This window comes from Kogia breviceps, chromosome 15 (assembly GCF_026419965.1).
Source record: "Kogia breviceps isolate mKogBre1 chromosome 15, mKogBre1 haplotype 1, whole genome shotgun sequence".
Classification (NCBI taxonomy): Eukaryota; Metazoa; Chordata; class Mammalia; order Artiodactyla; family Physeteridae; genus Kogia; species Kogia breviceps.
The window spans coordinates 87,995,470-88,023,190 of NC_081324.1; the positions used below are offsets into that span (position 1 = coordinate 87,995,470).

Below are 27,721 nucleotides of genomic sequence, written 5' to 3' on the forward strand. Positions count from 1 at the left end.
GAATGACTCGGTCAATTTTCTTTAGAGACGAAGTGGATGCCCCTCACCAAGAATGAAATTATGGGCCATAAATGATGTGGTAGAAAAGATTAAGCTACACATGGAATTGTGAGAAGATCCTGGAAGATACAGTAACGTATGTATAAGAATTATGTGAAGAGCCTGGCGTAAAGCTTGCCATGGGTGCCCTCTTTCACAGTCGGTTACACATCCAGATGTGAAAGAGAGAACTAGGCACCAGCACCTTCAGTCTCTGAACAGTTTTTATCCTCCTAAATCTCTTAATAATAAATAATCCAGTTGAAAAATGAAGTAGTGTATTAGGTCTTCCACTTCAGTGCCACCACGTAGCACAGGAGCACTTAAGTTTATCGAAGGTGGGGATATTGCCTTAGACTGTATGTTAGAGGTTAGAAAAGTATGATTACCCAGGAGCTTATTTTAGAATCTCAACCAAATCAGTTTAAAGGTAACGTTGTAGAAACGCTCAAATATAACTGTGAACAGTGAGTACTGTCTTCATGATTATTTCCTCTCAAGAAAAAGAAGAATGACTGGGAGAGCCAGAGCTAGGGCAAGAGGAAGGACTCGTGGCCCAGAGGCAGCGTGGCACGTGGGCGCCGTGGCAGTGAGTGCTCCCCCTTTGCTAACTGCCCAGAGCGTCTTAAAGCGCGGTGGTGTTAAGCCTTCGTCAGCTTGCACTGTCCAAAAGAAGTTTAAGAACAGTGTCCCGTGAAGGGACAGGGGCTGAACAAGGAGGCTGGCGTTCTGTGTCCTGTGGATATCGGAAGCTGGTGCTTGCCTTCAGTTGGCGACCCTTCTCGAAGAAATTTCTTGCTGAGGATAAAATATTTGATTACTAATTTAGATCGGTTTTGGTTAAATGCCCTGGACTTGTTTGAGTAGTTATTGCCTCTGATATCTGTGACCTTTTGACCTGAAAAGAATGCTGTTCTTCATTTGCATGTAACTGCAGAGTCAGCAGCCGTCAGCGGAGGGGGAGGTCGCTGCCCGTGGACGACAGAGAGGGACAGGAGGAGCGACAGCCAAGTCACAAGGTGAAGGGGGAGTGAAGAGGCTGCGCGTGTGCGCGCGTGTGTGCGCGTGCGCTTGCAGCCTTGGATGTGCATGGCGACCAAAGCTCTGTAGAAAGAACAAGGACCCCCAGCAGCCCTTGAAAGTGTAACAGCATCTCCCTTAAACTTTGCAGCCTGCCACTGAGTGCAGGGCCACAGGGTTTCTTTTCTCCTTGGAGATGAACTCCAGCCTACCAGAGCCCCACACTTGCTATTACAAAGCAAATTCTAAACTGATTACAAATTTGCTTCTTATGCATTAATCACTTTAGAACATTCTCTTGGCATCTTTAGTGACTTTATCCAAGCTGTACCAACTTGTACGTTTGTAACTTTGGCTTAGAAAACGTATTCTCACATGTGTTGTTTCGGTTCATCCTGTTGCTCAGCTGCAAAAGCCGAGGTCAGAGTTGTAACATGTTGCCAGTAGAGTCAGAACACCCGTTCTGATTCCAAAACTTGTGCTGTTTCACTGCATTGTTCCGAAAACTAGTTAATTGGATGCTGGGTGTAAGATTCTTCTACAGTTATTAAGTTTGGTTTTGGTATAGGAAAAGCAGACCCATGTATACATAGGGAGAATTAATATAGTCACATTGGCTTTTAAACCCTGGGGTGGGCATGGTAAATGGGCAATACAGTAGTGTTGACGCAAAAGGAAAACTAGAAAACAAACCTGGTTCCTTGCTTTATGCGCTGCACTACATTTCCACGCACTCCGAATATTTAGTCATAACCAATGAAATCCATAAAATTAGAAGAAAACATGAATGATCTGGCTAGAGAGTTGGGAAATCTTCAGAGGCCAGAAATGACAAGAATAAATCCAGAGTGGGAGTCAAGTGCTGAAACCAGTGACTCCAAAAATCACCTCTAGGTCACTTGCTTTTATTATTTTTCCCCAGTTTTATTTAGGAAATAATTGACATGTATCACTGTCTAAGTTTAAGACATACAGCATGATGGTTTGATTTACATGTATTGTGAAATGATTACCACATTAGGTTCACCTAACACCCATCTTCTGATAAAGACACCATTGAAAGAAAAGAGGGGAAAAATTCTCTCCTTGTATGAGAACTCTCTGGATTCACTCCCATAATAAGTTTCCTGTATATCATTACAGCAGTGTTGGCTATAGTCATCATGTTGTGTATTATATCTCTAGTACTTATTTTTCTTATGACTGCAAGTTTGTACTTTCAGACACTTTCCTCCAATTCTCCCTTCCCTACCCTCTGCCTCTGGTAACAAGTCTGATCTCTGTTTCTATAAGTTTGGTTTTGGGGTTGGTTTTTTTGGTTTGTTTTTAGATTCCACATGTAAGCGACATCATACAGTAATTTGTCTTTCTCTCTCTGACTGATTTCACTTAGGATAATGCCCCCAGGGCCCATCCATGTTGTCACAGGTGGTCGGGTTTCCTGTTTTTATTATTTCATGAATAATAATCCATTATATATATGCACCACAAACCCTTTTATCCATTCATCCATCAATGGACAACTGAGTTGTTTCCATGTCCTGGCTATTGTCAGTAATGCTGCTACCAACATGGGGGTGCAGATATCTTTTTGAGTGAGTATTTTCATTTCCTTTGGATATATTTCCAGAAGTGGGATTGCTGGATCATATGGTGGTCCTATTTTTAATTTTTTGAGGAGCCTCCATACTGTTTTCTGTAGCGGCTGCACCAATTTAAAATCCCACCAGCAGTGCACAGGGATTCTCTTTTCTCCTCATCCACGCCAGCATTCGTTATCCTTGTCCTTTGGATGATGGCCATTCTAACAGGTGTGAGGTGATAGCTCATTGTGGATTTAATTTGTATTTCCCTAACGACTAGTGATGTTGAGCATCTTTTCATGTACTTATTAGTCTTTCATATATCTTCTTTGGAGAAATGTCTGTTCAGGTCTTTTGCCTGTTTTTTAAATTGGCTTATTTGGTTTTTTGCTCTTGAGTTGTATGTGTTCTTCATATATTTTGGATATTAACCCCTTATCATATGTAAAGTTTGCAAATATTTTTCCCACTCTGTAGGTTGTATCTTCACCTCGTGGGTGGTTTCGTTGGCTGTGTCCCCAGAAGAGTGTGTTTACAGCCCCACCTGTTTATTTTCTGTTTCGTTGCTTGTGCTTTAGGTGTCATATCTGAAAAAAAAAAAAAAAAAAATCCGCTACCGATATCCCATCAAGGAGCTTTTTGTCTTGTTTGTGTTATTCTAGGAGTTTAATGGTTTCAGGTCTTACATTTAAGTCTTTAATCTATTTCAAGTTAGTTTCTGTAAGTGGTTTTTGATAGGGGTCCAGTTTCATTTGAATATCCAATTATCTCAGCACTGTTTATTGAAGAGACTTTTTTTTTAACATCTTCATTGGAGTATAATTGCTTTACAGTGTTGTGTTAGTTTCTGCTCTCCAACAAAGTGAATCAGCTATACATAAAAGTATATCCCCATCTCCCCTCCATCTTGCCTCTCCCTCCCTCACACCAGTCAGAATGGCCATCATCAAAAAATCTACAAACAGTAAATGCTGGAGAGGGTGTGGAGAAAAGGAAGCCCTCTTGCACTGTGGGTGGGAATGTATATTGATACAGCCACTATGGAGAACAGTATGGAGGTTCCTTAAAAAACTAAAAATAGAACTACCATATGACCCAGCAATCCCACTCCTGGGCATATACCCTGAGGAAACCATAATTCAAAGAGACTGTCTTTTTTTCCATTGAATGTTATTGGTTCCTTTGTCAGATATGAGTTGACCATGTATTCCTGGGTTTATTTCTGGGCTCTTGATTCTGTTCCATTGGTCTGTGTGTCTGTTTTTGTGCTGGTATCATACTGTTTTGATTACTGCACCTTTATAGTATAGCTTGAAATCAGGAAGTGTGATGCCTCTTGCTTTGTTCTTCACAGTTCTTTTGAAACTTAGAATATTTGACATGTTCAGCTGTGTTCAACAGAGCAAAATTTCATTGAATTAAAACTCTGGGCAAAAAGATGCACTGAAGCTGTTTTTTAAAAAACATATCCTTATTATTGCAGCATTAAAATGCAAATAAAATTTCTGGAAATACTTAAATCTAAACATTCTTTGTATTGATCTTCACTAATACTTTTTAAACAGTTCTTATGAATTTAAATTTAATTCTGTGAAACTTAGTTCCCTACCTATGAAAAGGTATATATTGTACCTTTATAGATGAGGGCCACTCTGAGGGTCAAATGATACTCAGGATCACAAGTACAAGGCCTGATTTTACCACCTTTCACTGGTCTTGTAAGTATTATATCTGAGAAGTGCTTCTCACAGTAAACGTTCAAGTATCTACTATGTTTTAGAAATTAAAGTGACGACCTTAACAGATTTATCGTTAATGAGCCCTTGTTTAAGGGGGATAGGGTTCCATTGCAGGACTCTTAAATAGAACAGCAGCATGATCGATCGGATCCGTGTTTTTAATAAAGCACTCTGGCAGCTGCGTGGAAGGGGAATTAGCAAGGTTTCCAGTTGTTTCCATTTTGAAATGTGTCATCTTTCTAGATTGACAGTTAATCAAGTTCTGGCTAAAATATTAATAATAGCGGTACTATATGCAGAGAGGGGAGCAAACTTCATCATTGTTTATGTTCAGAAACTTGCAATCAGGTTTTCACATCCAGAACTGATATTTTTTTAAGAGAAACTCAAATTTTTCAGGGAAAAATTCCGATCAAACCTTTATGACCTGTTGTTTCTATCAGGTTAGATTCAGTATACCTGACCTTTGTTAATGTAATTAATCCATGGATACCTTAAGCTGAAAGACTTTGGGGTAAAAAGTTCACCAAGGGAGACAAATACAAACAGCTACATTTTGAAAGACTTTTAAAATAGAGCCCCTGAAAATCATGAGGCGCAAGAACCAGCATATTATTATTATTTTTTATTTTTATTTTTGGCGGTATGCGGGCCTCTCACTGCTGTGGCCTCTCCCGTTGCGGAGCACAGGCTCCGGACGCGCAGGCTCAGCGGCCATGGCTCACGGGCTTAGTTGCTCCGCGGCACGTGGGATCTTCCCGGACCGGGGCACGAACCCGTGTCTCCCGCATCGGCAGGCGGATTCTCAACCACTGCGCCACCAGGGAAGCCCAAGAACCAGCATATTTAGTAGTACCTTTAAAGCGCCTTTTAAACGAAGTTCTCATTTAAAACTACATCCTGTAAAATTTATTATAATCAATTTTTCAGGTGAAGAAATTGAAGCTCACATTAAAATAACTGATATGTTTTGTTTAAGCTGTGTTACTTCTTCTCCAGAAGCTGGCAGTTCTGGGCTAGTTCTGGCATTTGTGGTCAGAAGAGAACTGGGCTCTCACCTTTTTGTTCTCTCCTCCCAAGTCCATGACCTCCATCATTAAGACTTACGTTTTGTTCAGAATGTCTGCTTGAGCTCCCTCCTGCCATCACATCCAGGTTCCAGGCAAGATTGGCAGCTAGGGGCATGGACAACAGAAAAGCCAGCTATTGACTCCCCTATTGCGCTTTCCCAGACATTTCATCCAGTAATTTCTACATAAGCTTCTTAGGCCCTCCTTACCTGCAAGGAAGGTGGAAATTCTAGTCTTTTAGCTGTATTACTCCCAAAATAAACTTTTAAAAGAAGAAGGAAAGATTGGTTATTGGGTAGTCAATAGTCTCTGCTACACAAGAGAACATGCCTATTAACTGAAAGCTGGAACTTAACACTCGACTACAAAGCCCATGTTCATTCTTTGGCCCACATCATACTATGGATATGAGGCACTTCATAATGTATTTCATGCAAGTTAAAGGACTGAATAATTTAGGATATTTTAGCCACAGCTTTTGCAAGTAAACATGAACTGATAGTTAACCTATCCCAGTAGGTGTGTATCACGGCCGTGGCGGGATGTACACAGGCCTATCCCATGTGTTCTGCTGGTCCGTGAGGGAAATGAGTGAGGAAATGACACTTTAGACTTAACGTTTTCTAATTCAGGTCGCACATTTAAATCGTGTGAACTACCAATTCCTACAGCTATAATTACGTCATGAAAATTGTCAGCAATACTGACATTAAGACCCACAGGTGGTTATCAGACCCAGAGACAGAAAAATAATTACCCAGTCAATAAACGTGTGCTCCTAAGCTCTTGAACCACTCCAGCTGTCTTGATCTTGTAAAGGTGTATGTGTCTTGTGAGGGAGCTGAGTTTGCCTGGGGCAGTGACAAGAAGGGCTTCACAGAAGAGGCTATGGCTGGGAAGTTCTCTGCTTTGGCTGGCAGTTACCTGAAACGTTCTGATGGGATTGTTATACACTATCTTTAGCACCTCAGGAGCCTTTGGGTTTCATGGAGTAGAGAACTTTGGGAATCGTCGTGCTTTATTTCATGCTGCGTATTAATTAGATGTATAATTATTGTCTTTTTTTCCTTTTTTTTTTTAAAGAACTCCAGATATCTGCTGGATTTCAGGAGTTATCATTAGCAGACAGAAGAGATCGTCGTAGAGACTTTCATGATCTTGGTGTGAATACAAGACAGAACCTAGATCATGTTAAAGAATCAAAAACAGGTAGGTTGATTATGAAGAGTACAGTTTTCAAGTACACAGGACAGTGAATTGAAGCACTTTAATTTCGGTATTCATTTGTACGATGCATCATTAGGGTGAAGGAGCACATTTGGTCAAGGATTTTGCATGGATGGCATTTCCATTTTGCTCTCTCCCTTTTGGTTTTTTTTTTTTTTTTTTTTTTTTTCGGTATGCGGGCCTCTCACTGTTGTGGCCTCTCCCGTTGCGGAGCACAGGCTCCGGACGCACAGGCCTAGCGGCCATGGCTCACGGGCTTAGTTGCTCCGCGGCATGTGGGATCTTCCCGGACCAGGGCACAAACCCGTGTTTCCTGCATCGGCAGGCGGATTCTCAACCACTGCGCCACCAGGGAAGCCCTCCCTTTTGGTTTTGAAATAGGTTATAGATGTCATTAGCTGCACTGAAATGTTGTTTTATTACATAGATCACTTTTTTCTTTTAAAGCTTTTTGCTGTAAAGAGGTTTCGTTGGTTCGGTTGTAAATTACTCAGCCTAGGGAGGATTTATTTCTAAATGGTCGCTTTTGGTAATTTACCTGTAAGTGGCATAGTCTCCAGAGTCAGGTGTCTGAGAACTTCTGTGTTGTCTGCTGCTTTTAAGCCCTTGTTTACAGCACTGTGTCTGCCTTGTCATGGCAGTGAGGATTTCAAGGAAGAATAAACTTGATATTTCATTAATTGAATGTGACTTACTTTTACAGGTTCTTCAGGTGTTATAGTAAGGCTAAGCACTAACCATTTTCGATTGACATCCCGTCCCCAATGGGCCTTATATCAGTATCACATTGACTATAACCCATTGATGGAAGCCAGAAGACTCCGCTCAGCTCTTCTTTTTCAACATGAAGATTTAATTGGAAGGTGTCATGCTTTTGATGGAACAATATTATTTTTACCTAAAAGACTACAGCACAAGGTTATTTCAGTTGTCGGGTTGGGGAGAGGGAGATGGGGAGTTCTACCTCAGAGCTAAACTGCCACGGTCTGGGATAGCTTTAGAGAAACCCCAGTGGTCTCCTGTCTGTTAGGACTTGTAATACACCCATGGGTGTATTTGGCATTATGATACCATTCTCAGATCCGCCTGAGTGGCGTAATGATTACAGTCAAATAATAAGAAGGCACTCAATCCCTCTTCTCTCATACCCATTCTGTTACTCTTCTCTCATAGTCATTCTTTTCTTTTTTTTTTTTTTTAAACTTTTCCATAATTTTCATTGTTGCCTGATTCAACAGGCTTGTGTGATTGGCCCTATTTTAACAAAATTAAAAGTTTGGTTTTCCACCACTCTGGCTTCAGGTTACTGAAGTTTTTAGTCAGACCCAAAATGGAGAGCATGTGAGGATAACAATCACCTTGAAAAATGAACTCCCACCTACATCTCCAACTTGTTTGCAGTTCTATAATATTATTTTCAGGAGGTATGTTGGTATTTTTTAACGTTTTATTAAGAAATTTTAAACATAATCAGAAGTTGAAAGACATGTACAGTAAGTACCTGTATACTTAGTACCTAGATTTTACAATGGTTGGTTAGGATCATTGGATTACCCTGAGTTTTAATCGTGTTTAGGTGTGGTGTACTGGTATAAATCTCATTTATTTGCTTTAAGCAAGTGTCATGTCTTTCACTTCCCTATTTGTGTTGAGATTAGATCTTTCAAATCCCATTTGAGCTTATGTTAAGAGCACACGTTCTCTCAGCGCTTTAACTTTATATTCCTTCTGTCCCACAGGGGGTGCCAATTCAGAAAGCAGGACAGGGTTTAGGTCTGTTCCGATTTACTTCTTCCATCATAGGACACGTACAGTGCGTGCTCCATGATTGGCTTTCAGTGTGGGTGCTGTGTTTTCCACACCCAAAGTTGTTGGACACAAGTTCTGTGAAGGCCCCCCCGCCCCTGCCATCCCCCTGCTGAGTGGGAAGCGATCTGGATGAGCCTGAGCTTGGATGAGCCTAGTGAGACGTAATTCTTGCATTTGTAATCTACCTGTTTACCTAAGTTGCTCGTGAGATAACCCGTCACTGACTCATTTTGGTGGATACTTGTTTGAATTAATGTAATGGAAGATTTATTTTTCTGTAAATGATGGGTTGGCAAACTTTTTTTTTTGCAAAGGACCAGATAGTAAACATGTTAGGTTTTGCAGGCCGTGTGGTCTGTGTCTCAACTATTCAACTCTGCTGTTGAAGCAGAGAAACAGCCCTAGGACATATATGATCATGGCTGTGTTCCAATAAAGCTGTACTGATGGACACTGAAATTTGAATTTCACATAATTCATGCATCATTAATCTTCTGATTTTTTTTCCAGACCTTTAAAAAATGTAAAAAGAAAAAATAGCTCCTAGGCCATGCAGCAGGCAGGCTGGATGTGGCCCGCTGCGAGCCGTAGTTTGCCAACCCCTGCTCTAAACAACATGCCATTGTGATTGTAGCATTAGAGATACTTAACCGATATTCATTTCTCTCTTCTGACCTTTCACATTCTAGGCTTTTAAAGATCATGAATTTGCAGCAGATTGGACGGAATTATTATAACCCAAGTGACCCAATTGATATTCCAAATCACAGGTTTGTATGAAGGGGAAAGTTTCTGTTCCTTAGGTTTAATCACAAACTTTGATAGTGATGCTCTGTTTTGTTTTGGTTTTTTTTGGTACACGGGCCTCTCACCGCTGTGGCCTCTCCCATTGCGGAGCACAGGCTCCGGACGCGCAGGCCCAGCGGCCATGGCTCACGGGCCAAGCTGCTCCGCGGCATGTGGGATCCTCCCGGACCGGGGCACGAACCCGTGTCCCCTGCATCGGCAGGCGGACTCGCAACCACCGCGCCACCAGGGAAGCCCGATGCTGTGTTTTGAAATGATCAGATTTACTATGGCTGCTAGTGGTACCCATCACATTAAGTGAACATTTAACCTGGCTTAAATAATAAAGGGGAGACATCCCAGAATATTTGGATTTTTAAAAATCATGTGATATTTATTTGTCATGGGGGAAAAGCATAAAGAGTTATCCAACACAAAGTTTGTATTTGCTCTTAGGTAACAAAATTCATCAGCTAGTGACGATTGCTTCAAAAGTTACTGCAGTGTATCAGGATTGCAGCTCAAGTGGTTTAGGTTTATTATAATAAATGTGGATGCTTTCAATTAGATTTTTCAAGTCTTAGATCAATATAAATAATAAAATTTAATAAAGTTAGTATATTAAATTTAAAATGGAACTTATAAAGTTATCACATTATTATAAACATTCATTGTTGAAGATCTTTAAAAGATCAGTCTTTATCTGGAACCCTGTAAAACCTGAAGCTAAGTAAATGTACTCAAAGACTTGTACTGTTGACCCAGTTAATAAATGTAAAAACCATAACTTGATACATAGAAAACATGTTTGGATATTCAGAGGTTACTTCATGGCATTCATTGTCTTTGACAGGCTGGTGATTTGGCCTGGCTTCACTACTTCTATTCTTCAGTATGAAAATAACATCATGCTTTGCACTGATGTCAGTCATAAAGTCCTTCGAAGTGAAACTGTTTTAGATTTCATGTTCAACTTGTTTCATCAAACTGAAGAACATAAATTTCAAGAACAAGTTTCTAAAGAGCTGATAGGTTTAATTGTTCTCACCAAGTAAGGCTTTTAATAACGCAAAATAATTTTACAAGTCTGAAGATTGAGGCTTTCTAGTCCTATAATGTTAGATGGAGAGAAAGTAGGCTTTAAAGTTGAGAGGTGGGAATAGCACAAAAACGGGAGGGATATTTATAACCTTTCTCAAGAACAAAAGTTTTGGGGGAATATACTCATCTTAAAAGGAGAAATAGCCAATGATTTCTATTCTTTTTGGTTTTAATTTTATTTTCTAATAGTTTAGTTAACGTCCCCATCCATCTAGTGTATAGCATAGTCTTTAAGAAATTGTTTTCCCTTTATCTTTCCATAATATTGCATATTACCAAATGATTTGAAATTTTATTTTTTAGAGAGTGCATAGAGTCTAGCCTCTCTTTTTAATAACATTTCTACATATTTTAATCAAATACCAATAAAATCTCAACTCCATAGGTATAACAATAAAACGTACAGAGTAGATGATATTGACTGGGACCAGAATCCAATGAGTACCTTTAAGAAAGCAGACGGCTCTGAAGTCAGTTTCTTAGAGTACTACAGGAAGGTAAGATGCTAGTGTGGATTTTTATCTTTGTAATGTGAAGTACTTAGACCTTAGGAGGAATCTGAAATATCTTCAGTAGAATTTTCTAACAGGTGTACATATGGAACAAGTTGCTTTTGAAGCTGTATATAAATGTGTTTATTAAGGCGGTCACAGCATAGTTAGCTCAATAGCAAATGAGCTGTGCCCTATCCTGGTTCCTTTTCTGCAGTAGACTACAAGGTTACATTTGAACTTCAGCATGTAGAGGACAAGTAGGAAAACAGTACAAGTTAACAGTTTAGCATACTGTCTCTTATTCTGTAGCCAGCACTTTTTTTAAACTTCATCTGGCAGCGTGGGCTAAAGATCTTTGAACCCTTGGCGTCCATTGTGGTAAATCTTCAAGTGGGTTCACTCTTACTTTTGTTTTACATGCTGACAGAGTGAGACAGACTCGTCTCATGTGGGCAAGATCAGGTTATTGGGTGGCCCCCAGCCCCAGTTTTATAAAGATGATTCTGGCTGTCGGCACAGTGATCGCTAAACTGACAAAGACACGAGAGACAGATGGCAAGAAAGAGCAGCCACTGACTAGAAGAGAATAAAATGTTTCTCCAGGAAGGCATCGGAACATTGCTGTAGTGTTCAGAGATAAGCAGATCTGCCCCTATATCCTTAGAAGGTCACATTCCATTCGATGTACTCTGTTAAAAGTGCAGGAAAAGTATTTAAAGAAAACACATTAATTAAAATCTTAAAGCCTGTCTTTGAAGTGCTAAAATTTATTTCATTTTTTTCCTACTTTCTCTAGATTATTTCCTTTTTCTAAAAAGTGGAGTAAATGAACTATTATGTGTTTATATTTTGGGTCACAAGTATACATCCGACTAGTGACCTTTGAAATGTCTTTTTCCTGAATATCTACTGTTGCCTGATCTTCCGCTGCTCTCCTGTGAGTGAGAAGATCAGATACCACCACTCTGCAGGGCAACGATTCTCTGAGAAGTCCCGTTAGGAACTGGTCTTATTCTGGGCAAAATGAAAACAGGAGGCCAAGGGTCATTTCAGCTTGATTTCCTACTGCTGTTTTCAACCTCTGGAAACTCCTGGAGGACTCCAAACAGGTTTAACCTAGATTCTTCTGGGTGTCAGAGGTTACTGTGAGAAATGAGTTTTGGCATTTTTCTGTAGTTCATTTTAATAGTCATGATCAGAGATGGAATAATTGGTATATACCAACAGCGGATATAAAGAGGACACAGTTGAAAGTTTGATTTAGACCTGAAGCGAAGTCAGGGAAGATTCTCCCCTCCTCTGACCAGTATTAAATCGTGCATGCCTGCTTATTCTTCTTTAAGGGACCTTCTAAATGCCGGCATACTTAAAGGTCTGCCTCAGGTCCCTAGTTACTGTATATTTATACTCTCCAGGTGATCTCCAGTCTACGCTAAGACTTCACGTATTGATGTGTTAACAATTCTCAGGTTTCTAGCTCTAGCCCTAGTAGCTCTAAACCTACTTGTTCTGAATATTTGGATGTCTCAGAGATGCCTTACCTGAGACCAACACTGAACATGTGATATCCCCCTAACCTGGCCCCTGGGCAGCTGTCTTCACCAGAGCAGGGAACACCACTTCCACCAAGTCAGGGAGTTCATAGTTTATGTACACGCCCCAGTGCCTAAGCAGGCACTCAGGTATTTGCGTGAACAGGTGAATGATGGGTAATTCAAACCTCAGATCACATGCTTTGTATAACTTACCTTGTATAACTAATTGTCAGATCCTATCACCCTACCTTGCTTATCTGAAATACCTTCATTTTTCTCTTTTTCTAAGTGACTGCCACCTCCTGTCTAGGCCCCATTTCTCTCTCTCACTCAACTGGTCTCTTAGTTTTCATTTCTTATGCTTCTGATCCATTTCAGAACTCATACAAATCTGATGTTATTCTACCCAAAGTAATAAAGTGGCTTCCCATCGCTCCTGTGTCTTGTTAAGAGGAGCACGTGTGTCCTTATATCCGGTGAGACCCCGAGCACTGTCGCCGCCGTGCGTCCTCACCGTGTCGCCCGCCCCGCCGCCCCATCCAGCCCGGGGCTCCCCCGCTGCCCGACAGCGCTCGCTCTGCGTGCTGGACTCTTGCTCTTAGGCTGGCGTCTCAGCTTCGGTTACTTCCTCAGGGAAGATTTCTGTTACAGCCAGGGATCAAGGGGTGTAGTAGGTCTAATTAATCAAGAGGGATGGGCTTGAAATATTTGAAAGAATCAAGGTATTCTTAGAACTTCCTAGCAGAAATGGAGTTTTAGTAATAAGTGATGGCTTAGTTCTTGGATATTGAAGATGATATCAAGGAAACACTCAGTGGGAGAGAAGGGCCTTTGGAAGGGAAGATCATGCTCAATCACTTGTAAAAAGAAGAGGTTTAACAGTAGTATTGAACGGAAGTGAAAGTGCTAGATGTTCACATGTAGGGGTAAATGTTAAAAGAACTGGCGGGAAATCCCACAGCTCTGTCATTAAGAACTGCATTGAAGGCCCTTTGGTGAAACAGAGAATAGGAACACTTCTGAAGTTACTACCACGTTTCTACCTGTGTGTGTACCCAAGTAAATGATGTGTAAGCAGGGTGACTGTCAATAGACCCGTGATAAAGTAGTGTGATAAATAAGTAGTATAGATAAATGGAGCAGAGATCAGATATTGCATGTTCTACTTGGAATTTTCTTGTCTGAAATGAAAGCTTTTCTGTGGGTGGTTGGTAAAGAGTTGAATGTAGGACAAAGTCAGTGACAAGCTAGAATTCATGGTCTCTTAATTCATGATGATAGACGGCCAGGACCTTGACTCTATGATAGGAATAAGGAACGGGCAGGTACCATAGTCTCTTGAGAGACCAGGACTCATGAAATGGCCGTGACGGTATTACTATGGTGTATGCTTAGTGGAGATGTGATTGTTTTAAAGATAAGAAGTTAGAACTGAATTAACCAGGTTAGTTAAAGGTGGTAGGAGAGGATACAGGAGATGACGGAAGGAGGGTCTTTAAGACACAGGGCCAGGAGCTCTAGGGAAGATAACTTGAGAGAAGTCTGCGCGGTCTCGAATTCCAGAGCTGAACTGGAGGCCGGAGAGCCGTCTCGCACATTCGTTAGATACTAAGCATCAACATTTTTGGTCTCTTTACGGGTTGTAAAAACGTACCCTAGACAGTGATTACACGTGGGGAATCTTAATACCACTAAATGGAAGTTCAGCTTTAAAGCAGAAACTTTCCCTAATTAAAAATGTCCCGTAGTGGGCAAACCTCTTCCTCCCACCGTGGATCCTTACAGTGAGACGGCTTTCACAAGCTAGCCCTCGCTACAATAAGAGTCGTTTTAGAGGAATCACACTGTGGTGAAGCCTTGGAGTTACGCAGACTACTGTTTCTAAACCAAGAAGTCAAAAACTGAAGTAAATAGAACTGTGACCGAAAGTCAAAACTTAGAGCCTTACTGTCCTCGACCATCCAAGTTTTTAGGAGAAAAGATGAGGTACTCAGCGGAGCATATAAATCACAACCTGGTTTCATAGGATTAAAAAACAATTTTTATACTTGGAAACTGGTACTAGCCTTGCTGTTTGGCATCAATTTTTAATTAAAAAAAACCACTTTTGTTGTCCTTTACAAAATGCCACGTGACATGGCATTTACTGTGAACAGTGATACTTTCTTCCCTTGAATAGCAGTATAACCAGGAAATCACCGACTTGAAGCAGCCAGTTTTGGTCAGTCAGCCAAAGAGGAGGAGAGGCCCTGGCGGCGCGTTACCAGGCCCTGTGATGCTTGTCCCTGAGCTCTGCTACCTCACAGGTACTGCTGCCTCCTCTTCACTGCCATGAAACCACGAAGCTTATTTTCCCCGTCGGTTCTAGAAGTCACTAAACATTCCTTCCCACCCTCCGTCCCCTCAGGAGCCCTTAAAGCTGCTTCGTCTCCTCCGAATTCTTCCCCTCACCACCCCCTGGCACTCCAGACGCTCAGATGCGATTCTTGTTTCTTTAACTGCGTCCCTGTAAACGTTTTGTTTAAAGGTCTAACCGACAAAATGCGAAACGATTTTCATGTGATGAAAGACTTGTCCGTGCATATGAGACTAACCCCAGAACAAAGGCAGCGGGAAGTGGGGAGACTCATCGGTTACATTCATACGTGAGTCGCCCGCGCTTCCCCGGGGTCGGGCTTCGTTCTCTCTTTCACGTGGGTTTGGGGGAGTGACGGAAGGTAACTTTGGTTTGCTTCGTATTTGCCGGTGTGCAGGGTGGGTTCTTCGTGTTCCTAAGGGAGGCTGCTGTTCGTCAGGGGAATAATTAAGTTAAAAACCTTGCAGCCTGTGGTATTTCTAATTCTTCCGGTAGAAAAACAATAGAATAGAAAGCAAAATTGTTTGGGACAAGTCTGTTTTTTTCTCTTTGTTATAACATTTTGTTTACTTTGAGGAGGAGATAGTTTGGGCATCAGGAATTTTAAATGAAAGGATATCGTGGAGGGAGACGTAGCTGTGATGAGAGAAAACTGGATTGTACGTCTGGGTTTCCCAGCATCTCGGTGGGTTTTAGCCCTGCGGGAAAGCCGCTGCAGTCGCGGCGGGCCTCCGTTTGCGTGTGTGCGCTGGTAGCTTCCACTCTGTTTCTTTGCGTTCAGCGCGTGTGAATATGTGTTAACTTCACAGAAATGATACCGTGCAGAAGGAGCTTCGCGCCTGGGGCTTGAGCTTCGACTCCGGCCTGCTGTCCTTCGCAGGAAGGACCTTGCAAGCGGAGAAGATTCATCAAGGCGGAAGAGCGGTAAGGCAGCTCTTCGAGTCGTCCGTCCAGTTGGCTTTGCGTTAGGCTCCCAGCAGAGCGTGCAGGGGTACACGCCCTAGTCCCGTGCCGGGCAGCCCTCTCCCCCCAGCACCCCCACCGTCGGCCGACGTGAGCAGCGGGGCCCAAGCCTGCAGCTGGGTCCTCAGACCGTCCGTGAGACTTAGCTAAAAGGTGGCTTCATTTTTTAAATACGCGAAGTTCCTTAAATTAAGGTATAGTAGAAGTCTAAGGATTTGAATCGGTTGCTATTTCGTCTGCCACTAAAGTGAGCGTTTACAGGGAAAGCTCCCAATTTATTTGGCTTCGTTTTTGCGTGGACCACTTGTTTGTTAGGGATCTATATTAAATATGGTGATGTCTTTTATCTTCAGAAAAGGGAAGCAAGTATTCAGAAAATATGTTTTTGTGTAACTGAAGCACTACAGATACCAAAATTTTAAAAAACCTTTTGTAAAAAGCTGTGCTCTTCTGTCTTCTGAATGTTCTATGAATAGCAACCTAATCATGTAGCTTGATACTTTAATTGCAATTGTTTTTATTACCCTTTGTAGTTAGTATATATTCCTGTATAAGGGTTTTTGCAGAGGTGGGTAGGACATGTAAAAAGCACTGGGTTTTTTCCTCTGTGGTAAATATTTCTAGGGTCACTGTGCTTTGAGTCTGTTAGCTTTCTGCCTTGCTGTCAGATGTTTTCACAGCTTGCTTTCAGTATCTGACACCTCAGTCATAAAGTTGCTTAACTTATAAGGCCTTATTTTTTAATATCTTTATCATGAGGCAAATAATACTCATCCTTGTAAGAGTTTAGAAAGATTAAGAAGACTGCAGCTTGAGATACTTAAGAGTAGCTGGTGCAGGCAGGTAGGCACTTGAGTGGCCACTGTTAATATGAATGTATTTTAAATAAAATTGACATAACCCTTTGGATACATTTTTGTATCTTTTTTTCCCCTCCCTGAGGGCATTTAGTCTGTCACTGCAGTTCAAATTTAAGAGTAGTACTCTGAGGTTTAGAATATGCCATGGTCGAATTATTGAAGACTTTCTGGCTTTATCCCCGAGAACTTACAATGGAATTTACAGTGTCTCTGAACTTTCTTCTAGTTTGATTACAGTCCACAGTTTGCAGATTGGTCAAAGGAAACAAGAGGTGCACCATTAATTAGTGCTAAGCCACTAGATAACTGGCTCTTGATCTATACTCGAAGAAATTATGAAGCAGCCAATTCGTTGATACAAAATCTATTTAAAGTTACACCAGCCATGGGCATACAAATGACAAAAGCAATAATGTAAGTTTTTCAAGTCATTTCTACTCTGAAAATTGATTAGCAGTCATTTGGAGGGTGTGGGAACTCAAACTGTTAATAAAACTATCAAAAACATTAGATGATCTTAAAGATCTGATACAGTTCCCTGTAAGGTGGGTACAGAAATGCCTCTGAGTCACTGAGGCTGGGTGGGAGGACAAGCAGGGCTGCCGCTCAGATTAGCGCTGTGTGTGCTAGAGACGGCCTGTGATGGCACGGCTGCCCCTGGTGTTTTATCTCATGTTTTACACGGAAGTGTTTTGTGTGTTATGATCTATAGGAACCTTTTAGCACACAGTACAGTTTTTGTTCCTTTTTCTGAATGTTGGATGACGTATTTCCGTTCTAGGATTGAAGTGGATGATAGAACTGAAGCCTATTTAAGAGTCTTACAGCAGAAGGTCACATCAGATACCCAGATAGTAAGTAGCTACTTGATGTGGAGGCAGCTGACCTGGAATCAGTTGTTGTAAATCTTTGAACTTGAGTCCATTGTTGTAAATGTGATAATTAGGTTCCCACACTGGTTGCGAAATCCGTACTTGACCTACCTAAGACAGCTGAGTTAATGCGGCTTTACTTGTGCGCCTAGGAGCGTGCTGTGCCCTGTGAACAGTGAACAAGGGGTGGAGGACAACAAAGCCATCTTATGTTTACCCGGACTCAGACGCTTTAATTATTCTAGAAAATCTGGGGGGAGAAAAGGCACAGGAGTAAAAAACAGTACCTAGCTGTTCAGCACACACGGTATAGTTAGGGTATCTGAGGTTACACTCAAGTATAAGGAATGAGGTGGCAAAGACAGATTTAGTGATAAACAGCATATCTGTGTTGCTTTAAACCCAAGAAATGAATTGGCTTCCTCTAATGCATTCCTTTTAGTCCTTTATCTCATACTTAAACGCCACAGGCAAATTACTATTAGGTTGTCTGGAATAATAGAGACACCTAGGGTAGGAAAATGATTTTATTGGGGGCCATGGAAAGAAAGATACGAATCTGAGACTGTAAATCGGAGAATACAGCAATGAGTTAAAGAGCTGAATTCAGCTCCAAAACTTAAACTTGAATCCTCAACATTTGGGCAGGTGTGGGTAGCTTGGTTGGTTGGTTGCTTTTCCAGCTGTGTTGCGATGTGCTTGACGGGTTAGCGCTGTGTGAGTTGTAAGCGTACAGTGTGATGCCTTGATTCGTGTCTGCGTCGTGAAGTGATGACCACACAGGGTTAGTTAACACGTCCATTGCCTCACATCATTACAGTTCTTTTTGTGTGTGTGGTGACAGCAGTCGAGATCCACTTTCTTAGCAGCTTTCCAGTATACGGTACAGTACCGTTAACTGCGATGCCCATGCTGTACGGAAGGTCCCCAGAACTTAGCTTTTAGCGGGAAGTCTGTGCCCTTTGACTAACATCTTCCCATTCGGGGCAGGGGTCTGCTTAGATCAGGCACTTCAGCTTCCCCAGCAGCGCCCATGGACTTCCTAGGAAATTTCATAGTTTGATCCTATTCTCAAGCCAGAGCTTTAAAAGGTTAAAAGCCATGATTCCAGGTGGGTCATGAGTAAGAAAATTGTGAGCATTTTAGAAAATCTTTTATTTGTCCACCTATAGGTTATCACTAGCTTGTTTTGCCCTATTCCCTACGTCTAAAGTATTCCAAGCTGGCAACAGAGCATTTTTAACTAAGTTCTCAAGTTTTGAATGAGTTGCTTAACATGCTTTCTTTATTAGTATTATTACCTAGTTGAATGTAATGAGCGTTCGCTAAAAGTTAATGCCATACTTCCTAGCTACACGGCAGAGATGAGTAGTAAAGTAAATGACTTTGTGGGTTTGGTTTCCTGTCTTCTTCCTTGAACTTAATTACCAGTTTCCTAATTCTTTGTAATGAGGGCGTTTTGTTCGTTTTCAGGTTGTTTGTCTGTTGTCAAGCAGTCAGAAGGACAAATATGACGCTATTAAAAAATACTTATGTACAGAGCGCCCTACTCCAAGTCAGTGTGTGGTGGCCCGAACCTTGGGCAAACAGCAGACTGTCATGGCCATTGCTACAAAGATCGCCCTGCAGATGAACTGCAAGATGGGAGGAGAGCTTTGGAGGGTTGATATGCCTGTAAGTTTGATTTAATTGGTGGATAAAAGTTTTCATTGTTATTTAAGAAAAATGGATTTTTAAAATACTGCTGGTATTCTGTTGTATCTAACATTACGATGTTTCTGTTGAAGCTGAAGCTAGCCATGATAGTTGGCATTGATTGTTACCATGACACCACAGCTGGACGGAGGTCAATTGCAGGCTTTGTGGCAAGCATCAATGAAGGGATGACCCGGTGAGTGGGCTTTGGTAGCTGCAGATTAACTGCTAGACGCGGGCAGCACAGGCCACGAGTCCAGGGCGCAGTGTCTGGGGAGGACAGGGGTCGTGTTAATCCTCTTTACCTTGGTTTCTCTTATGTTAGATCCAGTAAAAGAGAAAAGTTAGAAAAGGAAACCAGTTATTAGCTACCCTACCATTTTTAATGTCCTTCACTGGCCCTAACCTGATGTAGTGGTCAGACTGCGTTTCAGGTTATTTTATTATTTGTATTTGCGGGGAGGATGCATCTCTTTAAATGTGACTGTCTCTAAAAACTTCTTTAATAATTGTATTGACCACTGAATGTAATTTCAGGTTGTCACGTTAACTTTAGTTTGGAAAACCCACTTGAGTTTACCCAGTCACTTGTATTTCGACATAGTGAGATTATTTTTCAGTGCTTTTCTTAGAACTAATAGAATTGCCAAGAATAGGAAGAATGAAAATTGAAGCATTGATGTGTTAGCATTGCTAATGGGCGTATTTCAAGGTGTTTTATCTTTTGGAAAAATATCTTTTATCAAGAGTGTAGTAGTAAGAGTGTGCTTCTGTGTGCTTTTTTATAATATTTTCTTTTCTTTTTTTTTAAAACCCCACATTTGTTTATTTATTTATTTATGGCTGCGTTGGGTCTTCGTTTCTGCGCGAGGGCTTTCTCTAGTTGCGGCAAGTGGGGGCCACTCTTCATCGCGGTGCGCGGGCCTCTCGCTATCGCGGCCTCTCCCGTTGCGGAGCACAGGCTCCAGACGCGCAGGCTCAGCGGCCATGGTTCACGGGCCGAGCCACTCCGTGGCACGTGGGATCTTCCCAGACCAGGGCTTGAATCCGTGTCCTCTGCATTAGCAGGCAGATTCTCAACCACTGCACCACCAGGGAAGCCCTTTCTGTGTGTTTTGAGGTATAAACCTAGGAGGCATCTCTGGCTTAAATTTTAGTTTCTTCTCAGTGATGGAATTACGGGACTGATTTATAATGAAAGAAAACTTTATGAAGATTTCCTGTATCTTGTCCTTTCTGCTTAAGATTTCAAAAAGGAAGTTAAAGAACATGAATGACTAAGGGTAACATAGATATAGAATGATTCAAAAGTGAAAAATTTCTAGACAGTTGCATTCTCACCGCTGCCATGTTTTTTCTCTGAATAGCTGGTTCTCTCACTGTGTATTTCAAGATAGAGGGCAGGAGCTAGTAGATGGGCTCAAAGTCTGCTTGCAAGGTGAGTCTTCTGTTGTGGTTTCTGTCTGCCCTCTGAACTAGAGTCTTCAAGACATTGTCATAAAGCTGTATTTCTGAAAAAAACCTGTGCCCAGAATTTGGTAGAAGCCCATTTTTGTTCTGTGTTAACGTAGTTGGAACTTGTCTGGCTTTCTTTCAGCTGCTCTGAGGGCTTGGAATAGCTGCAACGAGTACATGCCTAGTCGAATTATCGTGTATCGGGATGGCGTAGGGGACGGTCAGCTTAAAACGTTGGTGAACTATGAAGTACCACAGTTTCTGGATTGCCTAAAGTCTGTTGGAAGAGGTTACAAGTAAGCATGCGAAATGTAATCATTTTCTCTTTATAGAATTACACTTTTGTATCTTTGAAAATAACGTCACAGGGTGAACCGGTGAGAATCTAACCTTACAGGTGCGGTCAGGCTTGAGGTAACGGAAGAGGTTTGGGTTGGGGGTGTGTCTTGGGGAGAATTTTTTGTGTCGGAGGGGCAGGCTGGAAACGTAGAGTGGGAGCTCCTTCAAGGAATGATGCATGGAGACGCCTTTACCGATCGTCTGCTGCTGCCTTTCTCTCCTAGAGCCTTGCAGTACGAGGCTCCGATGATCCCAGTACATCCGTGGGCATCCACAGAATTGGTTATTGGAATATGTATTCCAGAGAGTCTTAACTTTTTTGTCTGCCTCATTGTACTGTAAATACTTGCTTGATTTCTGCGTGAACTCCGCTGGACTGGCGCTTGGTGGGTAAGATGACTGGCGGTGTTTGGTCTCACAGAGGAGATGGTTCTACTCCGCCCTGTTAGGCAGCCTGCACACCCCGGGCTGGTCAGCGCTCCCCGTAACTGTTCGCTGCCCGCGTCTCCTTTGAAAGCTGTACTGGGTCTCACCTTCCTCTGCTCTCCTACAGAGGTCACTGTTCGTGCTGTTTGGCAGTAAAGTGCATATACCATCTCAGGATAGCTGTTTTAGTAAGTTACGTTGTTTGACTTTGCTATTTTCTTTATCAGATTGTAAGGAAGTCCAGATGAGGGACTGTTTAGTAAGAGCTTAGTGCATAATGTATTAAAGGTTTGTGGATTTGATTTTTAAGGGCGCTTAGAAAACCCAGGAGACCTGTCTGTCTGTGCTTTTGCACGTGCATGTTTAAACACGGATTATTCTTGCCAGACTTCTTCAGCCGGTATTTGTTACCATTACAGAAAGTGAAGGATTTTGAAAGTCATTTGACTGTACCTGGGCTCGCTGTGATTTATAGGCCCATGGGATGAGCATTAAGAGTTTATTTCTAGCTAAATTGGAGGGTGCTTCCAAGTCTTCTTTGGCCAGATTCTGAAAGACCCCTTCTAAGTGTTGATTCTACACATTTCTGGAAATGAGATCATGGTGCCACTAAGTTCTCAGAGCATGTCGGAGGTGTTTTTATCTCTTTTGAAGTAATTGCATTTCAGATTAAAATGCTAATAGTCATTTTTTAATATTTTGTAAATGAAGGTTAATGTTCTTTCCTGTCCTCTTAAAATTCCTAGTGCTTGTGTTTTCTCATTAAAATAATGGTATTTATTTTATTTTGGTTTTTGAAGTTTTGTAAGCCTTAACTTGCATTTTTTCCCTTAGATTTTCTGTCCTTATGGCGGAGGGGGGTGATGTGGTGGAAGGGAGTAGAGCGAGGGCTCAGACGGACCGCTGCTGTCGTAGGTTTTTTTTAGCTGTTTACTACTTGAGCGCACTCAGAATTTTCTAGTCTCAGCCGCTTCCTTTCTCATATCTAGAGAAAAAGAACATTTCAAGAAGTGAAGAGTAGAGGTAATAGTACAAGTTCATCTTCTTTCCTTAGGCTGAACATTTGGGATACTGAATATTTGGAAACATAAGCATGTTGTCCCTGCTGGGCCTGCATCTCTGGGTCTTGGAGTCTTTTGAGCCCTTTGGGTTGGGTCCCAGAAGCACTGCCAGAAATGGTTCTCGAAGAGGAGACTCTCGCCCTAAGACTGAGTGTCTGTGAACAGGGCCCTCCTCTACAAGGGGGTGGAACGGGCCTGGGGAGGCTGGCGGGATTTCCTGCTCGGCTTCCCTTTGGCGAGTAGGAGCACGTGTTGCAGGGAAGGAGGGCTTAAATCGATTGCTTGGACTGGTGTATAACAGACCGTTGCGTGAAGTAGATTTCACGTCGTGAATCGTGCTGCTGTTTGATGGCTACAGAGGTTAGCAATCAGGAGCAAAATGTGTCTTAAAGTCAGAGTCGGGTTTGTCCCAGCTTTGCCTTCATCTGTGAAACAGGGGAGGCGCCTTGACCAAGGTTGAGGAAAGGAAAAAGTCAGAGTGTTGAATGTACTTCACACAGCACCCAGTAAGCACTCAATAAATAGTAGGTAATTCATCTAGAAACAAGTTTGGAGTTGTATATAACGTAAAACGATACCCAAGAATGATTCCTCACTTTGAAGAAATGCAGTTTGGACTGTAATGTTTGTAGTTATCCTTTTTGTTTTATCCTATTTGTATTTTAATTTAAATGTTGATGTTAACTTCTTATAAAGATGCGTCATGGATTAGTTGATTTAGAATGTTTGGTATAAGAACAAATCAAAAAGTCACTTCAGCATGCTTGTGACTTGTCTTTATGTCACCACATTTGCTAAATCATTTCTTGTGATGTCACAGGACTAAAATCCACTTTGTCTTTTTTTTTTTTTTGGCTGTGTTGGGTCTCCGTGGCTGCACGTGGCTTTCTCTAGTTGGCGGCGAGCAGGGGCTACTCTTCGTTGCGGTGCGCGGTCCTCTCACCGCGGTGGCCTCTCCCGCTGCAGTGCACGGGCTCCGGGCTCACGGGCTCAGTGGTTGTGGCTCGTAGCCTCCAGAGTGCGGGCCCAGCAGTTGTGGAGCACAGGCTTAGTTGCTCCCCGGCACGTGGGATCCTCCTGGACCAGGGCTCAAACCCGTGTCCCCTGCATTGGCAGGCAGCGGATTCCTTTTTTAAAAAAATTTTATTTATTACTGTTTATTTTGGGCTGCGTTGGGTCTTTGTTGCTGTGTGCGGGCTTTATCTAGTTGCAGCAAGCGGGGGCTACTCTGTTGCAGTGCGTGGGCTTCTCATTGCGGCGTCTTCTCCTGTTGCAGAGCACGGGCTCTAGGCAGGCGGGCTCAGTAGTGGTGGCTCGTGGGCTCTAGAGCGCAGGCTCAGTAGTTGCGGCGCATGGGCTTAGTTGATCCGCGGCATGTGGGATCTTCCCAGAGCAGGGCTCGAACCCGCGTCCCCTGCATTGGCAGGCGGATTCTCAACCACTGCGCCACCAGGGAAGCCCCACTTTGTCTTTTGATTCCTGAGATTGTGGCTCTGTTATATCCAGATCTGCTGTAGCTGGGCAGTGAGAGGTCTATTGTACATGGGTAGATAGTGATATTCCTAAAAAGTTCCTCCGTTTACTTAAGTAGAATCACCGTCCTGCCCCTTGTATATTTGGTTACTTCTACCGTGAAGGAGCACATTAAGTTTATGATTGAACAGAAGTTCCCATTTGGGGATCTTTCAGACCATCAGTCTAGACAGTGTGCTGTGAACTACCTACCCAAGTCAAACGTTACCAACCAGGTCCATACTGCATGTGACGCCCTCTGCTTCCCAGTGTTTAGAATAAAGTATATTTATGCTCTTAAGGAACTAATGTTCTAGCTGGAAAAAGAGCACAGGAAACTTGAGGTATTGGAAAATCATAATATTTATCAAAATTTATTACGTGCCAGCACCGATCTAAGTGCTTAACATGTTCTAATTCATTTATTCCCAAGCGGATGTGTGTATACAGTGTGACTGTGTCAGACAGTGAATTTGAAATGAACCTTTGAGAGGTGGATAGAAAGGGTATTCAAGCTGAATGCATACTGGCAGTTACAGGGCTCCCCTCAGGAGAGCCAAAAGGCATGTAGAGGCAGTGGATCTCACGTGACACAGAGCTGAAAGCTCCCTAGGCCAGAGGAGTTGAGTCTTGACATGGGAAGCCACCTGCCGGATGGGGCTGGGGAGGGAGAGGGGAAACGGCAGCTTTCTGGCGCTGCTGTGCGGTGGGCTGAAGCGTGCCTGAGCCGGGAGAGACAGATTCCCCGCTATGCTGTGAGCCGGCCATTTGGAAAGGCAGGAGCTTAGACTTCGAGACTGATCAAATTAGCTTACCTGTCAAAGATTTGAGGGTTAATATCTTACTTTCCACATAGACGAAAATGCCCACCGAAAAGGCTTTCAAACTGTGAACTTTAAAAACATGCTGGGGTTAACATTTTCGTGAGACAGGTATGTCGTATGCTTGGTTTAAGGATTAAACATCTACATGACCTTGAGTCACAGGGCCCAAATATGCCATTTTATTTTCTACTCACAGTATTTTTCTGGCCCTAACTCCACGCCCTTACAAGTTGTGGAATCTCCCTTCACCACTGGGATAGCTAGTATGCCCCAAGAGGGAAGTGCGTTTCCTTTTAAATGGAGTGGATGACTGTATGAATGCTTCAGTGCCCTGAAAGTATGACTGACTAAATGCAGTTACATTCATCACCGTCTTAAGCCCAAGACTAACGGTCATTGTGGTGAAGAAACGAGTGAACGCCAGATTTTTTGCTCACTCTGGAGGAAGACTTCAAAATCCACTTCCCGGAACAGTTATTGATGTAGAGGTTACCAGACCAGAATGGTAAGTTCTGTATTAGATGAAGATTGGTTTCTGTTTTGTTTTTTAGCATGGCCTCTGTACTTTATCACCTTTAACACATTTACTTGATAGTTCATATACTTTATTTCTTATAAATACTAAAGTCTTTCATTACTTTGATCTAATAATGCCCATGATTTATTAACTTAGTCTCTGAAATGGGGAACAGAGGGTTCTGTGCCATTTCTCTCTGGCGGAAGCGGGTTATTGCTTGTGGTATTAGTTATACATACTGAGTTTAAGAACAGCTGCTCTAGATTGCTTTTGCATTTTTTTTTTACATATGTAACCTCATCCATAGATTGTTATTTTCCAATCAAAATTTTTAGATCCGTAATGCACTTAGTTACCCACAGGTCAGAAAGTGTCGTCTGAAACACAGTTGCAGGTAGAAAAGTGGCTTCTGAGCAAACACTTTTTATGTAACCGGGAGCTGCACTCTGCCATAAGAAAGCCAACTAGAACATTCAGGGGCACACGGTAATGATCTTATTAGCACACGAGGGTTCAACTGTAAAGTCATGAAATTTGGTTCCTCGAAAACCCCTTTGTGGGGAATGGAGTACAAGGCAGCAAGTCATGTTCACGATGGCAAGTCATTGGTCAATCCACATTAATGCCCCCTTCATGAGAGTGAATAGCTGTGATGGTTCTGTCTTCATGTATAAATTTTTGGAGCCCTTTTTAAAAAGGGCAACTTTTCGGACCGGGGCACGAACCCGCGTCCCCTGCATCGGCAGGCGGACTCTCAACCGCTGCGCCACCAGGGAAGCCCTAAAAAGGGCAACTTTAATCAGGGTAAAGTGTCAGCCTAGGTGCAAAGTTTAAATGTAGAACACTTCTCCTGCATGAACGTTAGGTAAATGAGGCATTACTGTACTAAATTTATGTAGACAAATGATAATAAGATTTTAGCTCTATTTAGTCCTGTTATCGACAATGTATAGAAATTTTTATTTCAAGATGCATTATCGTGATGGTGTCTTTCTCTCAGGCAGATGTTAGTTATCAGAAGGATTCTAATCTGTTGGGGAAAATCGTTGAAGGAGGAAGACAGAATGACTAAGAGAGTAATACCTAAGATGTTAGAGCTTCATTTCCTGTGGGATTCTCTTTAATGTTTCCCAGTGACCTCATGATCCGCCTAACATCACTGCTACTCTGATAACCAGAGCTCAGGTGTAACATTGACCTAAAGACATAATTTTTTTTAACAATTTGGGTAAAATCCAAGTTGAACTATAAAACTGAAAAAATTTGATTACTTTTTACTAGATGTTCTTTAAAACTTAACAGCTGCTGTTACTACGCGGATACTTGGAGAGAAGCCCACTTTGAACGATAATGACGTGCTTACACTGGGAACAGAGGTTTTGATTCTAGCTCGTTTGTGATTTCTCTGTTCTTTTGGGCAAGTCATTTAACATTTCTGAAACCCTCATTTTGCTAAATAACAGTAATCTGTTGTAGATCAATTCTGATTTTAAAATTTGTCTAGTTTCAATGGACATAATAAATTAGAGTTAATTTCTTAATATATGTATCAGGTCAGATTACAATATCTCTGGATTGATGTTTAACTGGTACCCCAAAAATGAAAAACCAAAACAAACAAAAAACCTGATGTTCCTTTGCGTTGGCTCTACTGGGTTCTTGATTCCAGAGCCTGTTGCTGCCATCGCCCTCAGATGCAGAGTGGAAACAGGGACCCGGTACAGTGGCGCCGTCATAATTAGCAGCTGTGTCAAATGTTTGTCACTGCCCCGAGGCATCAAGGATAGATATGTTAAAGTATAAATAATAGTATCTTAAACCTCTTTCACACATCAGCATTCCAAAATGGTTCATGAATAACAAGTTCTGAATTCAAGGAAGCACATTATGTTTTGAGAAGATTAGGTTACATTTTAGTATACCGGATCTTTTCACTGTAAGAAACTTGAATCATCTTAATTTTAGCTTTCAAAAAGATGAGCCTTACACCCACGTGTTTCTTTCTTTTGTTATTCCAGGTATGATTTTTTTATCGTGAGCCAGGCAGTGAGAAGTGGTAGTGTTTCTCCCACACATTATAATGTCATCTATGACAGCAGTGGCCTGAAACCAGACCACATACAGAGGTTAACTTACAAGCTATGTCATGTCTATTATAACTGGCCAGTAAGTATTTTTTTAACTGATGTTTATTCACATCAATGAGATTCACTTTTCAAAATGGAATTGCTATGTGGTCTAAGGCTTTTACAGTTAATACCGAGATTTCCATTCAGAGAGCTAGATTCAGAGTGACAGAACCTCTTCTCTTCCCACCCAAGGGTGTCATTCGTGTTCCTGCTCCTTGCCAGTATGCCCACAAACTGGCTTTCCTCGTCGGCCAGAGCATCCACCGAGAGCCCGACCTGTCACTGTCAAGTCGCCTCTACTACCTCTAG

The 27,721-nt window shown here is 42.0% G+C and overlaps 1 protein-coding gene across 1 annotated transcript; it reads left to right on the top strand.

The window, feature by feature from the left end:
- Positions 1-550: 550 nt before the first annotated feature.
- Positions 551-27,721, top strand: PIWIL1 (piwi like RNA-mediated gene silencing 1). Its single transcript, XM_059040022.2, has 20 exons — positions 551-661; positions 983-1,058; positions 6,535-6,660; positions 7,382-7,596; positions 7,981-8,102; positions 9,177-9,257; positions 10,127-10,324; positions 10,760-10,871; positions 14,583-14,709; positions 14,931-15,048; positions 15,569-15,683; positions 16,809-16,996; positions 17,364-17,436; positions 18,928-19,128; positions 19,242-19,345; positions 20,517-20,587; positions 20,747-20,900; positions 25,146-25,271; positions 27,302-27,449; positions 27,605-27,721. Exons 1-20 carry the CDS (start codon positions 551-553, stop codon positions 27,719-27,721), a joined length of 2,583 nt encoding a protein of 860 aa, XP_058896005.1.